Raw genomic sequence first — 12,588 nt, forward strand, 5'->3', positions numbered from 1 at the left:
AGTAATAGCAAATAAGCAGTTAGCGAAAAAAATAAATACAATGAGCATTATTACACTACAAATGGAGCAATTCAAATACCAATAGAAATAGCGCTATTGATAATGAACAATACCAATACTTTACCTTTATTATCAACAATACGGTTGTTCAAATGCAACAATACATATACGTAATGATAACTTGAGATACGAAAGAATGCAGAAAAATGAAGGGGGAGAAAGAGAAGCAACCTACATTAGCCTTGTAGATTGTTATAGTAACAATAGGTTAAGGTTTGTCCGTGTGCCATGTGTTATACCCAGTTTACCCTAGGGCAACAACGTTAATATATATACATTGAAGGAAGGCTAAAGTTGTGCCAACTTTTTTTTCTAATGAATGCCAAGGGCCAATAAAAACAAATGGGGCTGGAATCCGCCTCACTTTGGACACTTCTGCATCGGAGGATAACCAAGCAGTGTGTACATCATCATGTCACTTTGTCTTTGTTCACACTACAGGTGAATTCCGATTTTTTTGGCCCAAACACGACCTGTATCAGATTTTTTCATGTCAATGAGAACAGTGCAATTTTTTTTCATATCCGACCCCAAGCCTTTTTTGTATGTGGACATAAATCGGACATGTATGTGATGCTATTGCAGTGTGAACGCTCCCTCGCTCTGGTCGCATTCATCTGACCAGAACGTCATCAAAAAGCGGAAAGGCGTCAATTAGGGCTGGGCGATATGGCCTTTTTTTTAAATATCCCAATATTTTAAGGCCATATCGCGATACACGATATATATCTCGATATTTTGCCTTAGCCTTGAATGAACACTTGATGCATATAATCAAAGCAGTATAATGATTCTATGTGTCTACATAAAAACATTCTTCTTCATACTGCATTAATATATGCTACTTTAAAACTTTCATGCAGAGAAGGAAATCACAACTAAAAAAAATCCCTATTTTTTTCATACGGTGTTGGTCTGGAAATGTTTGCCTTGGCATTTTGATGGTGTGGGCGTGTGGCACCGAACGGAGATGTTGACATGCGGAGTAAGCACTCTTCATTCTCTAGCAGGTGACTTTTCAAATGATGCTACATATTAGCAGTAATGCTACTTTTTATAGCAACGCTTTTGCCCCACACTTGACAAATTACGGTTGTCTGTTCGACATATTCCCACTTGAAGCCAAACCACCGCCAGACGATGGACCCCCTGCTGTTTTTTGGGGGAATTCATTATTCCTTCATTTGTTACCAGATTCGCACCTTCTCTCTCTCGTATTACCACTCGCACGGCTGTGCTAGCATCACAGCTAACGTTGCCCATGTAGCTACCTCTTTGCTGCGCAAGGGTGTATACGTGTGTGACGTATTACGTGACAGTATGTGACGTGTGTAAGAAGGTGCGCTTGCTGTCTGTGAGAAGGAGACACAGGAAAGAGCGAGGAGAGCCTGTAGTGTAATGCCAGCAGCTAAAAGCAACTGCGTGAGAACGTATACTCGAATATCACGATATAGTCATTTTCTATATCGCACAGAGACAAACCCGCGATATATATCGATATATCGCCCAGCCCTAGCGTCAATATCATTCACCAAAATAGACGGTTACAAAATGAATAGTTGACAAATGAGCAGAAAACGTAAAAATAATGTTTTAGGAACTGGCATCAATGTTCCACCACTACCATGGCTACGACTGCTCACCCACAGACATCTAAGCATAATATCTTGCAAACTGCCAGAGCCAAAATACTTGCCCTCTTCCTTCTTAATCTTCTTCACGTAATAATTTGGTTACATTTTTTTTGACTTTTGCACAAAATCCTTGAAATTGCCACATATGCGCCAGTACTGAGACGACTAAAATTTAAGCCATTTTACTTTGTAAACACTGCAGGACGTGTGACGTCATGACATCGTATCTGCCAGCGGGTCAGTTTGCTTCCCCATTAGAAATCACATCTTTTTTGGAATGTGAACGACAACATAAAAAGATCGGATTGGACAAAAAAAATCAGAATTGAACATCCTACCCTGCAGTTTGAACGTAGCCTTTATGTTTACATGTGTTACATTGCTCTTGAAAGATGATGTTTCTATCATAATTACTCGAATTGGTGGACTGCAGAGTCTTTTTGGTAAAGAATTAACTTCACTTTGTTTTTTATTTCCATGCTCGAAGGCACTAGATGGCTTCTTCTTTGTGGTCAACATGGAGGGCAACATCGTGTTCGTGTCGGAGAACGTCAGCCAGTATCTGCTCTACCAGCAAGAGGAGCTGATAAACACCAGCGTGTACAGCGTGCTGCATGTTGGTGATCACACGGAGTTCATCAAGAATCTGTTGCCCAAAAGCCTTGGTGAGTACGAATCCACTGTATTGTACACTCTTGCTGAACTTTCATGTCAAGTTCAAGTGCCAACATTTTCAAACCAGGCGGCCTCGCTGAGAGCAAATGATGCTAATGATGTCATGATTTGTCTGATTTTATGCAAACACTTTTCCAGTTCCTGCAAACATGTGAAGCTGTGTTGGTTAACAAAGTATAACTGCCTTCATAGCACACAGGCGTACGTGTACATGTATACATGTGTGTTTATATATGTATTTGTATGTTTGTAGAAAAAGCAGAATACAATGATTTGCAAATCTATTTCAACCTATATTCAATTGAATAGACTGCAAAGACAAGACACTTAACGCTCGAACTGGAAAACTTTATTTTTTGCAAATATTAGCTCATTTAGAATTTGATGCCTGCAACATGTTTCAAAAAAGCTGGCACAAGTGGCAAAAAAGACTGAAAAAGTTGAGGATTGCTCATCAAACACTTATTTGGAACATTCCACAGGTGAACAGGCTAATTGGTAACAGGTGGGTGCCATGATTGGGTATAAAAGCAGCTTCCATGAAATGCTCAGTCATTCACAAACAAGGATGGGGCAAGGGTCACCTCTTTGTGAACAAATGCGTGAGCAAATTGTCCAACAGTTTAAGAACAACATTTCTCAACGAGCTATTGCAAGAAATTTAAGGATTTCTCCATCTACGGTCCGTAATATCATCAAAAGTTTCAGAGAATCTAGAGAAATCACTGCACGTAAGCGATGATATTACGGACCTTCAATCCCTCAGGCGGTACTGCATCAAAAAGGATATCACCACATGGGCTCAGGAACACTTCAAAAAACCACTGTCAGTAACTACAGTTGGTCGCTACATCTGTAAGTGCAAGTTAAAACTCTACTATGCAAAGCGAAAGCCATTTATTTATCAACAACACCCAGAAATGCTGCCGGCTTCGCTGGCCCCGAGCTCATCTAAGATGGACTGATGCAAAGTTGAAAAGTGTTCTGACGAGTTTACATTTCAAATTGTTTTTGGAAACTGTGGACATTGTGTCCTCCGGAACAAAGAGGAAAAAAAACAACCGGATTGTTATAGGCGCAAAGTTCAAAAGCCAGCATCTGTGATGGTATGGGGGTGTATTATTGCCCAAGGCATGGGTAACTTACACATCTGGGAAGGCACCATTAATGCTGAAAGGTACATACAGGTTTTTGAGCAACATATGTTGCCATCCAAGCAACGTTATCATAGACGCCCCTGCTTATTTCAGCAAGGCAATGCCAAGCCACGTGTTACATCAACGTGGCTTCATAGTAAAAGAGTGCGGGTACTAGACTGGCCTGCCTGTAGTCCAGACCTGTCTCCCATTGAAAATACCACAACAGAGACCCCGGACTGTTGAACAACGTAAGCTATACATCAAGCAAGAACGGGAAAGAATTCCACCTGAAAAGCTTAAAAAAGTGGTCTCCTCAGTTCCCAAACATTTACTGAGTGTTGTTCAAAGGAAAGGCCATGTAACACAGTGGTAAAAATGCCCCTGTGCCAACTTTTTTGCAATGTGTTGCTGCCATTAAATTCTAAGTTGATGATTATTTGCAAAAAAAAGTTTCTCAGTTCGAACATTATACATCTTGTCTTTGCAGTCTATTCAATTGAATATAAGTTGAAAAGGATTTGCAAATCATTGTATTCTGTTTTTATTTACGAATTATACAATATGCCAACTTCACTGGTTTTGGGTTTTGTTTAATATCAATGTTAATGTAACAGACAAATGGACCCAATAAGGGTCTAATACTATTAACTATGTGTCATTTAGCTGGGGACACCTCTCGGGGTCCCCACACCTTACTGTATGTATTTATTTAGTTTGCCTTTTCTTTGGCCCATTCGTTTTCTCTACCTTAAGTAAAAAAACAAAACAAAAAAAACGGCATCTATATCTTGACAAAAAATGTTATGACTTGTGTGTTGTTTGGGAACAGATGGTAACTCAACTTATCTTAATGTGTGTTGGATGTCTTAGATGAAGAGAGCAGTTGTGATTTTGGTTTACGAATAAACAACTAAAAACTAAAGTTTTGAGCATTGTTTTCTCTACATGCATACATTTGTCTAAATATGGCTAAGGACACGCATTATTGCGGGTTTCCTGCACGTCATCTTCATCACTAATGGAAAAATCTAGATCTCTTATCTGCGGGAGAGAATTTCACTGCCATTTTCAAGTATGTTTTTGTTTTTGAGTGATCAGCCTGAAGCGTCCTTCTGTCTCTGACTCCCTCATCGTCATGTGACATGAGTGTGTGACTGCATGTGATGAGTTTGCTTTCCGTACTATCTTGCCTCTGATTGGCCAGTCCGTAATGTTTCGCAAATTGTGACTCATCATATGAACACCAACCAATCATCATGGATTTTCTCCGTATGTATGATGTTCTCATTCATTCAGGTCATTGTATTTTGTTTGTGCGTGCGTGCATGTATATACACTATATTGCCAAAAATATTTGGCCTCCCATCTAAATGATCAGAATCAGGTGTCCTAATCACTTGGCCTGGCCACAGGTGTATAAAATCAAGCATTTAGGCATGGAGACGGTTTCTACAAACATTTGTGAAAGAATGGGCCGCTCTCAGGAGCTCAGTGATTTCCAGCGTGGAACTGTCATAAGATGCCACCTGTGCAACAAATCCAGTCATGAAATTTCCCCTTTCCTAAATATTCCAAAGTCAACTGTCGGCTTTATTATAAGAAAATGGAAGAGTTTGAGAACAACAGCAACTCAGCCACAAAGTGGGAGGCCACGTAAACTGACAGAGAGGGGTCAGCGGATGCTGAAGCGCATAGTGCAAAGACTTTCTGCACAGTCAGTTGCTACAGAGTTTCAAACTTCATTTGACCTTCCAATTAGCCCACATACAGTACGCAGAGAGCTTCATGGAATGGGCAGCCATCACCACAGCTGTATCTAAGCCATACATCATCAAGTCCAATGATGATCAAGTTCACGTCACAACTGGACTCTAGAGCAGTGGTGACGCGTTCTCTGGAGTGATGAATCACACTTATCCATCTGGCAATCTGATGGACGAGTCTGGGTTTGGAGGTTGTCAGGAGAACGCTACATTTCGGACTGCATTGTGCCGAGTGTGAAATTTGGTGGAGGAGGAATTATGGTGTAGGGTTGTTATTCAGGAGTTGAGCTTGGCCCCTTAGTTTCAGTGAAAGGAACTTTGAATGCTCCAGGATACCAAAACATTTTGGACAATTCCATGCTCTCAACCTTGTGGGAACAGTTTGGAGTGGGCCCTTTCTTCTTCCAACATGACTGTGCACAAAGCAAGGTCCATAAAGACATGGAAGACAGAGTCTGGTGTGGATGAACTTGAATGGCCTTCACAGTGTTCTGACCTGAACCCGGCAGAACACCTTTGGGATGAATTAGAACAGAGACTGAGAGCCAGGCCTTCTCGACCAACATCAGTGTGTGACCTCACCAATGCGCTTTTGGAAGAATGGTCGAAAATTCCTATTAACACACTCCGCAACCTTGTGGACAGCCTTCCCAGAAAAGTTGAAGGTGTAATAGCTGCAAAAGTCGGGCCGACATCATATTGAACCCTATGGGTTACGAATGGGATGGCACTTCAAGTTCATATGTGAGTCAAGGCAGGTGGCCAAATACTTTTGGCAATGTAGTGTATGTGTGTGTGTATATATATATATATGTATATATATATATATATATATGTATATATGTATGTATGTATTATATATATGTGTATGTATGTATATATATATGTATGTGTGTGTGTGTATGTATGTATGTATATGTATATATATATATATATATATATATACAGTATATATATATATACAGTATATATACAGGTAAAAGCCAGTAAATTAGAATATTTTGAAAAACTTGATTTATTTCAGTAATTGCATTCAAAAGGTGTAACTTGTACATTATATTTATTCATTGCACACAGACTGATGCATTCAAATGTTTATTTCATTTAATTTTGATGATTTGAAGTGGCAACAAATGAAAATCCAAAATTCCGTGTGTCACAAAATTAGAATATTACTTAAGGCTAATACAAAAAAGGGATTTTTAGAAATGTTGGCCAACTGAAAAGTATGAAAATGAAAAATATGAGCATGTACAATACTCAATACTTGGTTGGAGCTCCTTTTGCCTCAATTACTGCGTTAATGCGGCGTGGCATGGAGTCGATGAGTTTCTGGCACTGCTCAGGTGTTATGAGAGCCCAGGTTGCTCTGATAGTGGCCTTCAACTCTTCTGCGTTTTTGGGTCTGGCATTCTGCATCTTCCTTTTCACAATACCCCACAGATTTTCTATGGGGCTAAGGTCAGGGGAGTTGGCGGGCCAATTTAGAACAGAAATACCATGGTCCGTAAACCAGGCACGGGTAGATTTTGCGCTGTGTGCAGGCGCCAAGTCCTGTTGGAACTTGAAATCTCCATCTCCATAGAGCAGGTCAGCAACAGGAAGCATGAAGTGCTCTAAAACTTGCTGGTAGACGGCTGCGTTGACCCTGGATCTCAGGAAACAGAGTGGACCGACACCAGCAGATGACATGGCACCCCAAACCATCACCCAACCATGCAAATTTTGCATTTCCTTTGGAAATCGAGGTCCCAGAGTCTGGAGGAAGACAGGAGAGGCACAGGATCCACGTTGCCTGAAGTCTAGTGTAAAGTTTCCACCATCAGTGATGGTTTGGCACTTCAAATCATCAAAATTAAATGAAATAAACATTTGAATGCATCAGTCTGTGTGCAATGAATAAATATAATGTACAAGTTACACCTTTTGAATGCAATTACTGAAATAAATCAAGTTTTTCAAAATATTCTAATTTACTGGCTTTTACCTGTATATATATATATATGTATTTGTATGTTTATTAGATTAAGAGTTTAAAAGTGACTAAAGGGTGTTGTTTCATGTCTCGAGGGCTCTCATAATATTAAAAAATATATTTGCTGTCAATGTTTTTTTTCTTTTGTTGTGTCCAGTCAATCAACATAGCGGTGATTCGTTGCGCAGGAACAGCCACACCTTCACTTGTCGTATGCTCGTCAACCCGCACATGGAAGGTGACGGGCGGCAAGTGTCCGAACAGCAGGAAGCGTCCCAGCAGAAGTACGAGACCATGCAGTGTTTCGCAGTCTCCGAGCCCAAGTCTATGAGGGAGGAGGGGGAAGGTACTAGAAGTCTTTAAAGTCACACATAAACATGTAATCTGGTCATCTTAGTTTTATGTTTGTTTTTGTGGCTTCTTCACTTTCCATCTTCCCTTGATTCCATCTTGATTCTATGTCTCCCTTTATCCTCTCTCTCTCTCTCTCATTCTCTTGTGTCCCGTCCTCTTTTCATCAGCTTGTCCTGCCGTCTTTTGGGAAAGGCTAATTAGTGTACAACACGTCGTCATCCTCCCATCTTGTCACATGCACACACACACACACACACACACACACACACACACACACACACGAACGCACACACATATAGACGCAAGGGAAAAGAAAGTGTCTGACGCGCTAATTTTAGACATCTGACAAGCAGATATTGTGCTGATGTCTCCTTGGACAGCTGGAGGAGATCTGGTGGACAGATTTAGGCCAGCAGACTAACTTCAGTTTGCAAGTAGACAGAGTTATAGGTTCTTGAGTTCGGAGGTGAAAGGACGCTGCTGGTCCTGTTTTTGATGAGGTTGATGCATTGCCACCTCACCGCTCCTTGACAGGCTGTCATGCTTTGTTCATGTAATCAATGCTTTCTTTCCGCACCCAGATCTGCAGTCCTGTCTCATCTGCGTGGCCAGAAGAGTTCCCGTGAAGGAGAGAGCCGCCATGTCCTCGTACGAGAGCTTCACAACGCGCCAGGACCTTCAAGGTACGTGGACGCAACTTTTTTTTTAGTCAAAACCCACAATGTCAAGTTTCATTTCTTCGAAGAACTGATCAGTGCCAACTTGTTCCAGGTAAGATCACATCTTTGGACACCAGCCTGCTGCGAGCCTCCATGAAGCTGGGCTGGGAGGACCTGGTGCGCCGCTGCATCCAGCGGTTCCACCTGCAGAATGACGGTGACATATCCTTTGCTAAGAGACACCAGCAAGAAGGTGAGGAGCACTCTGACGGTGTGTGCTGATATTTTATTTACTTTTTATATCTCAACCCTTTATATCTCTGCAGTGTTGAGGAACGGCCAGGCGCTCAGCCCCCTGTACCGCTTCTCCCTGTTGGACGGCGCCATAGTGTCGGCTCACACCAAAAGCAAACTGGTCAGGTCACCGGCCACCACCGAGCCGCAGTTCTACTTGTCGCTGCACATCCTAAAGAGGTATTAACGCCTTCATCACTTCATCCCAAAATGATGATGCTTAATGTCACATGCTCTCCTGCAAGGTTTCACGTTCACAATCACAATCAGAGTTTTATGTGCTGGAGGGACGGTGTGGTTTACATGGTGCAGCAACCTGAGGCTTCCTGGTTCAAATCCAGCTTCTGCCATCCTAGTCACAGCAGTTGTGTCCTTGGGCAAGAGACTTCACCCGCCTTGCTCCTGATGGGTTTTTGGTTAGCGCCTTGCATGGCAGCTTCCGTCATCAGTCTGTGAATGTGTGTTTGAATGGGTGAATGTGTCATGGTCCGTTGCCCGGATCATGTTTTGTTTAGTTAAAGACTCCCTTAGTTCTGTTTCAGCACCCCTGGGTTTGTGTTTTCTTGGTTGCCATGGGTGCTGATTATTTTCACTTGCCTCTGATTAGTGTTTGGGACGCTCACCTGTTACCGGGCACTACTCAGTGGCCTAGTGGTTAGAGTGTCCGTCCTGAGATCGGTAGGTTGTGAGTTCAAACCCCGGCCGAGTCATACCAAAGACTATAAAAATGGGACCCATTACCTCCCTGCTTGGCACTCAGCATCAAGGGTTGGAATTGCGGGTTAAATCACCAAAATGATTCCCGGGCGCGGCTACCGCTGCTGCCCACTGCTCCCCTCACCTCCCAGGGGGTGATCAAGGGTGATGGGTCAAATGCAGAGAATAATTTCGCCACACCTAGTGTGTGTGTGACAATCATTGGTACTTTAACTTTAACTTTTAACTAATAAGAGAGCTATTTCGTCCTGTTTTTCGCCACACTCAGTCTGGCTGTCTTGTTTGCTCCATGCAACAAGTTACGTGCGTATACCATTTGATTCCTGTTCTTGTACTAAGTGTCGCCAGAGACTGAGGCCAAGTCCACGTGAACACCGATACTTTAAAAAATGCCCTTCCAGTGTTAAACAATCTCCATCCACACAAGTGTGATTTTCAAACAGTCTACACCAGGGGTTCTTAACCTTTTTGACCTCGGGGGCCCAACATTTCAAATAAAGAGCGGCCGGGGGCACACTCATATATTAACAGTGAATTAGTAATCTTAGTCTTGATATTATTCTTATTCAATGATTATATCTAACTTACTTACAGTTTAACAGGATATACTTAGTCAGATGATATGAAAGCATATGTTAATCACAAATATTATTATCAAGGCTTAGGTCAGACTGATTACAAAAAATGAATACTAATCAAATATACTGCTAAAAAAGGGACTCGTAAACATTTATGAAAAATACATTGACATATATTTATGCACAGCTAAAAACAAATTCTAACTAAATTTATAATTAATAATAATACATATATTTCTTATATTAACCGTCATTAAAATTACAGTTCACATGAAAATACAGCTTCACCACTTTAGTCATAATTTTTGCGCTTAAGAAACTTCTACGACTTTAGTGCCACACTTCTTCTGTTTGTTTGATATTGACATTACTGCCGTAAGTGGTGGGAAAGTGTATTAAAACGTCGTACCTCTGCAGCACATATGGACCACAGCTGAGAAACATATTTGGAGGCCCCGTAGGGGTGCTCGCGGCCCAACAATGGGCCCTGGCCCTATGGTTAAAAAACACTGGTCTACAGGGAAACACATTCACTTGCTGTCATGCACATTTTGTCCAATCAGAAGCCCAGATAAGCAGCAACAATTAACAAATAATGTTAATTGTGATATTACATGTATAATCCAATGTACATTATCGTAAAAATCAGCCCACATTTACATAGAGCCCAGGAAACTTCATGATTTTAATTTAGACGCCTCAAGCATGCATGTCTGCTGCTGCACAAAATTAAACCAACCCGTGTGGCATTATAATGCATCTGTAGTAATATATATATTACATATACAGTGTTTGTTATTTTTAAAATCAGCCCACACTTACATGTATCCAAGGGAACATCTATAACATGTTTTTTAGTCGCCCTGGTGTGTTCAGGGGCGGATTAAGAAATTTTGGCCCCCTGGGCCTGACATGGTCTTGGCCCCTCAACCCCACGCGTGCACGCGCACACACACGCACGCACTATGCAAGAAATACTGTATACTGTGAACAGACATGCACACTGTACTGTACAGAAGAGTGCACATACTGCACACACACTATTAGGTATACCACACAGACAAGCACAGGTTTCACACAGACACAGGTAGGGGGAGGGGATAAATGGCCTAAAAATAAAAATTTTGGAAAATGATTACGCCCACTTCAGTGATGGTGCATTGGGTCATTTGAGAGATATTATGTATTGGAAGTTGGTACCTATCATGAAATAAACCCCCCACCCCACCCAAAAAACTAAATTGGACATGATTTTTGCCCCCTTTTCCTCCCTTCTATCATTAAAAATAAAATAATATCTTAGGAAAACACTTTGGCATAACGGCAGCTGTGCAGCAAATTGAGGCTCAAAGTCTGTATCTATTTTGTGGGAAAGCTTGAGGAGGAGAAAGAGAAAGGTAAAATGATAACACATGCATCGGAGAGCACCACAAAGAAAGGTGTAGGCCAGTTCATGGTACAAGGGCTGCATGCAGGTCAAGATAGCCCATTTCCTCTGCCTGTCTTACCCATTCACCGAGAGACCACTGAGGACATAGAAATGCAAGTGGATATGGGGTTCGAAATACTGGCGTCGGTCAGAGGAGTCAATGTGGAGGATGTTTATAAACTTGTAGATGCACATATGACTGACAGCACAGAGCACAACAAAGGCTTTTCAAAGCTGTTGGCAGAGATGAACAACTTGGAAAAACCAGCAGGGCAGATCTTTTGTGGCACCCACACTACACTGGGCTTCAGCAGTGCCATGAATAAAGTGATGCGGTTGGCGGAGGCCGATATGAAGATGGAGCAAGTGCTACAGAGTTTCATGGTGGATCTGGATGTAGACAGCAAGAATGCTATAGTGGCTGGACAGGCACTGGACATGTCCTGAACTCAGTGTCAGACGTGGCTGCCGAATACTTGGATGAAGTGAAGCAGCTGACAGATCTCATGCTGCCCCATCTGAAGACTGTCCTGGCCAGGCAGAGGATGGACTATGGGATGGATGAGGAGACCTTCCCAATGGACCCTGTCAGTGAACAGGCTAGTAACATTGATGGCACCCCTGTGCACAACATTGGGATGAAGAGACAATGTGGCAAGGTGGACTACAGACTGAAGAAGTTGGGCACACTGAACGCAGTCAATAGGTCAATAATTTTACAGAAGAGCCAGGAGCTTCAGAGGTTTCAAGGCAGCAGCACAAGCAAAAAGAGAGGTTGAACTCAACTGGAAACATGAAGGCAAAATTCGAGAGTTGGGCTGACGAGAAACAAGAGATGGCTCAAAGACAGGAGAAGAAGAGACTAGACATGCTGGACACACTGAAATCTTTTGGTGGCCCCTTCACGATAGTGGGGAAGTTGAAAAGTTCCTTGTCGATGAAAGTCTGAATAAGAATGCAAAGCTGCAGAGAATGAAGCTTGAGGTTCAGTTTGCCAGAGAAAGCACCAAGCTTCTGCCTAAAGTCAATCCTATCTTCAGAATCCAGGTGACAGACAGTTCCCAGAAATGGCGAAAGTGCAATTCTCCCAGTCATAATGGATACTTAGAATTTTATGGTGGTGGTAAGTATTCATGAAAACAGGTAGCCTAACATTAGTGAATGGGTGAATTCTGGAAATAACAACCTAAAAATCTTACACAGTGCACCTTTAAGCAAGGGGTTTCTTTCGTGCTTTCAATTTCGCAAAATCATCCACCACATCATTGAAGTCCAACTCTCTTGTCAGCTCACTCTCAATTGCCATTAGAG

The 12,588-nt window shown here is 42.0% G+C and overlaps 1 protein-coding gene across 2 annotated transcripts in view; it reads left to right on the forward strand.

Moving 5' to 3' along the window:
• The window catches only part of LOC133618585 (nuclear receptor coactivator 2-like), an 85,711-nt gene that overhangs the window by 44,210 nt on the left and 28,913 nt on the right, over positions 1 to 12,588 (forward strand). For both annotated transcript variants that reach the window (XM_061979090.1, XM_061979089.1), the window contains exons 5-9: positions 2,182 to 2,359; positions 7,404 to 7,592; positions 8,182 to 8,283; positions 8,372 to 8,512; positions 8,586 to 8,733. In XM_061979090.1, the coding sequence (XP_061835074.1) occupies positions 2,182 to 2,359; positions 7,404 to 7,592; positions 8,182 to 8,283; positions 8,372 to 8,512; positions 8,586 to 8,733 (758 nt within the window). The remainder of the gene's footprint in view (positions 1 to 2,181; positions 2,360 to 7,403; positions 7,593 to 8,181; positions 8,284 to 8,371; positions 8,513 to 8,585; positions 8,734 to 12,588) is intronic.

This window comes from Nerophis lumbriciformis, linkage group LG19, assembly GCF_033978685.3.
Source record: "Nerophis lumbriciformis linkage group LG19, RoL_Nlum_v2.1, whole genome shotgun sequence".
NCBI classification, from domain to species: domain Eukaryota; kingdom Metazoa; phylum Chordata; class Actinopteri; order Syngnathiformes; family Syngnathidae; genus Nerophis; species Nerophis lumbriciformis.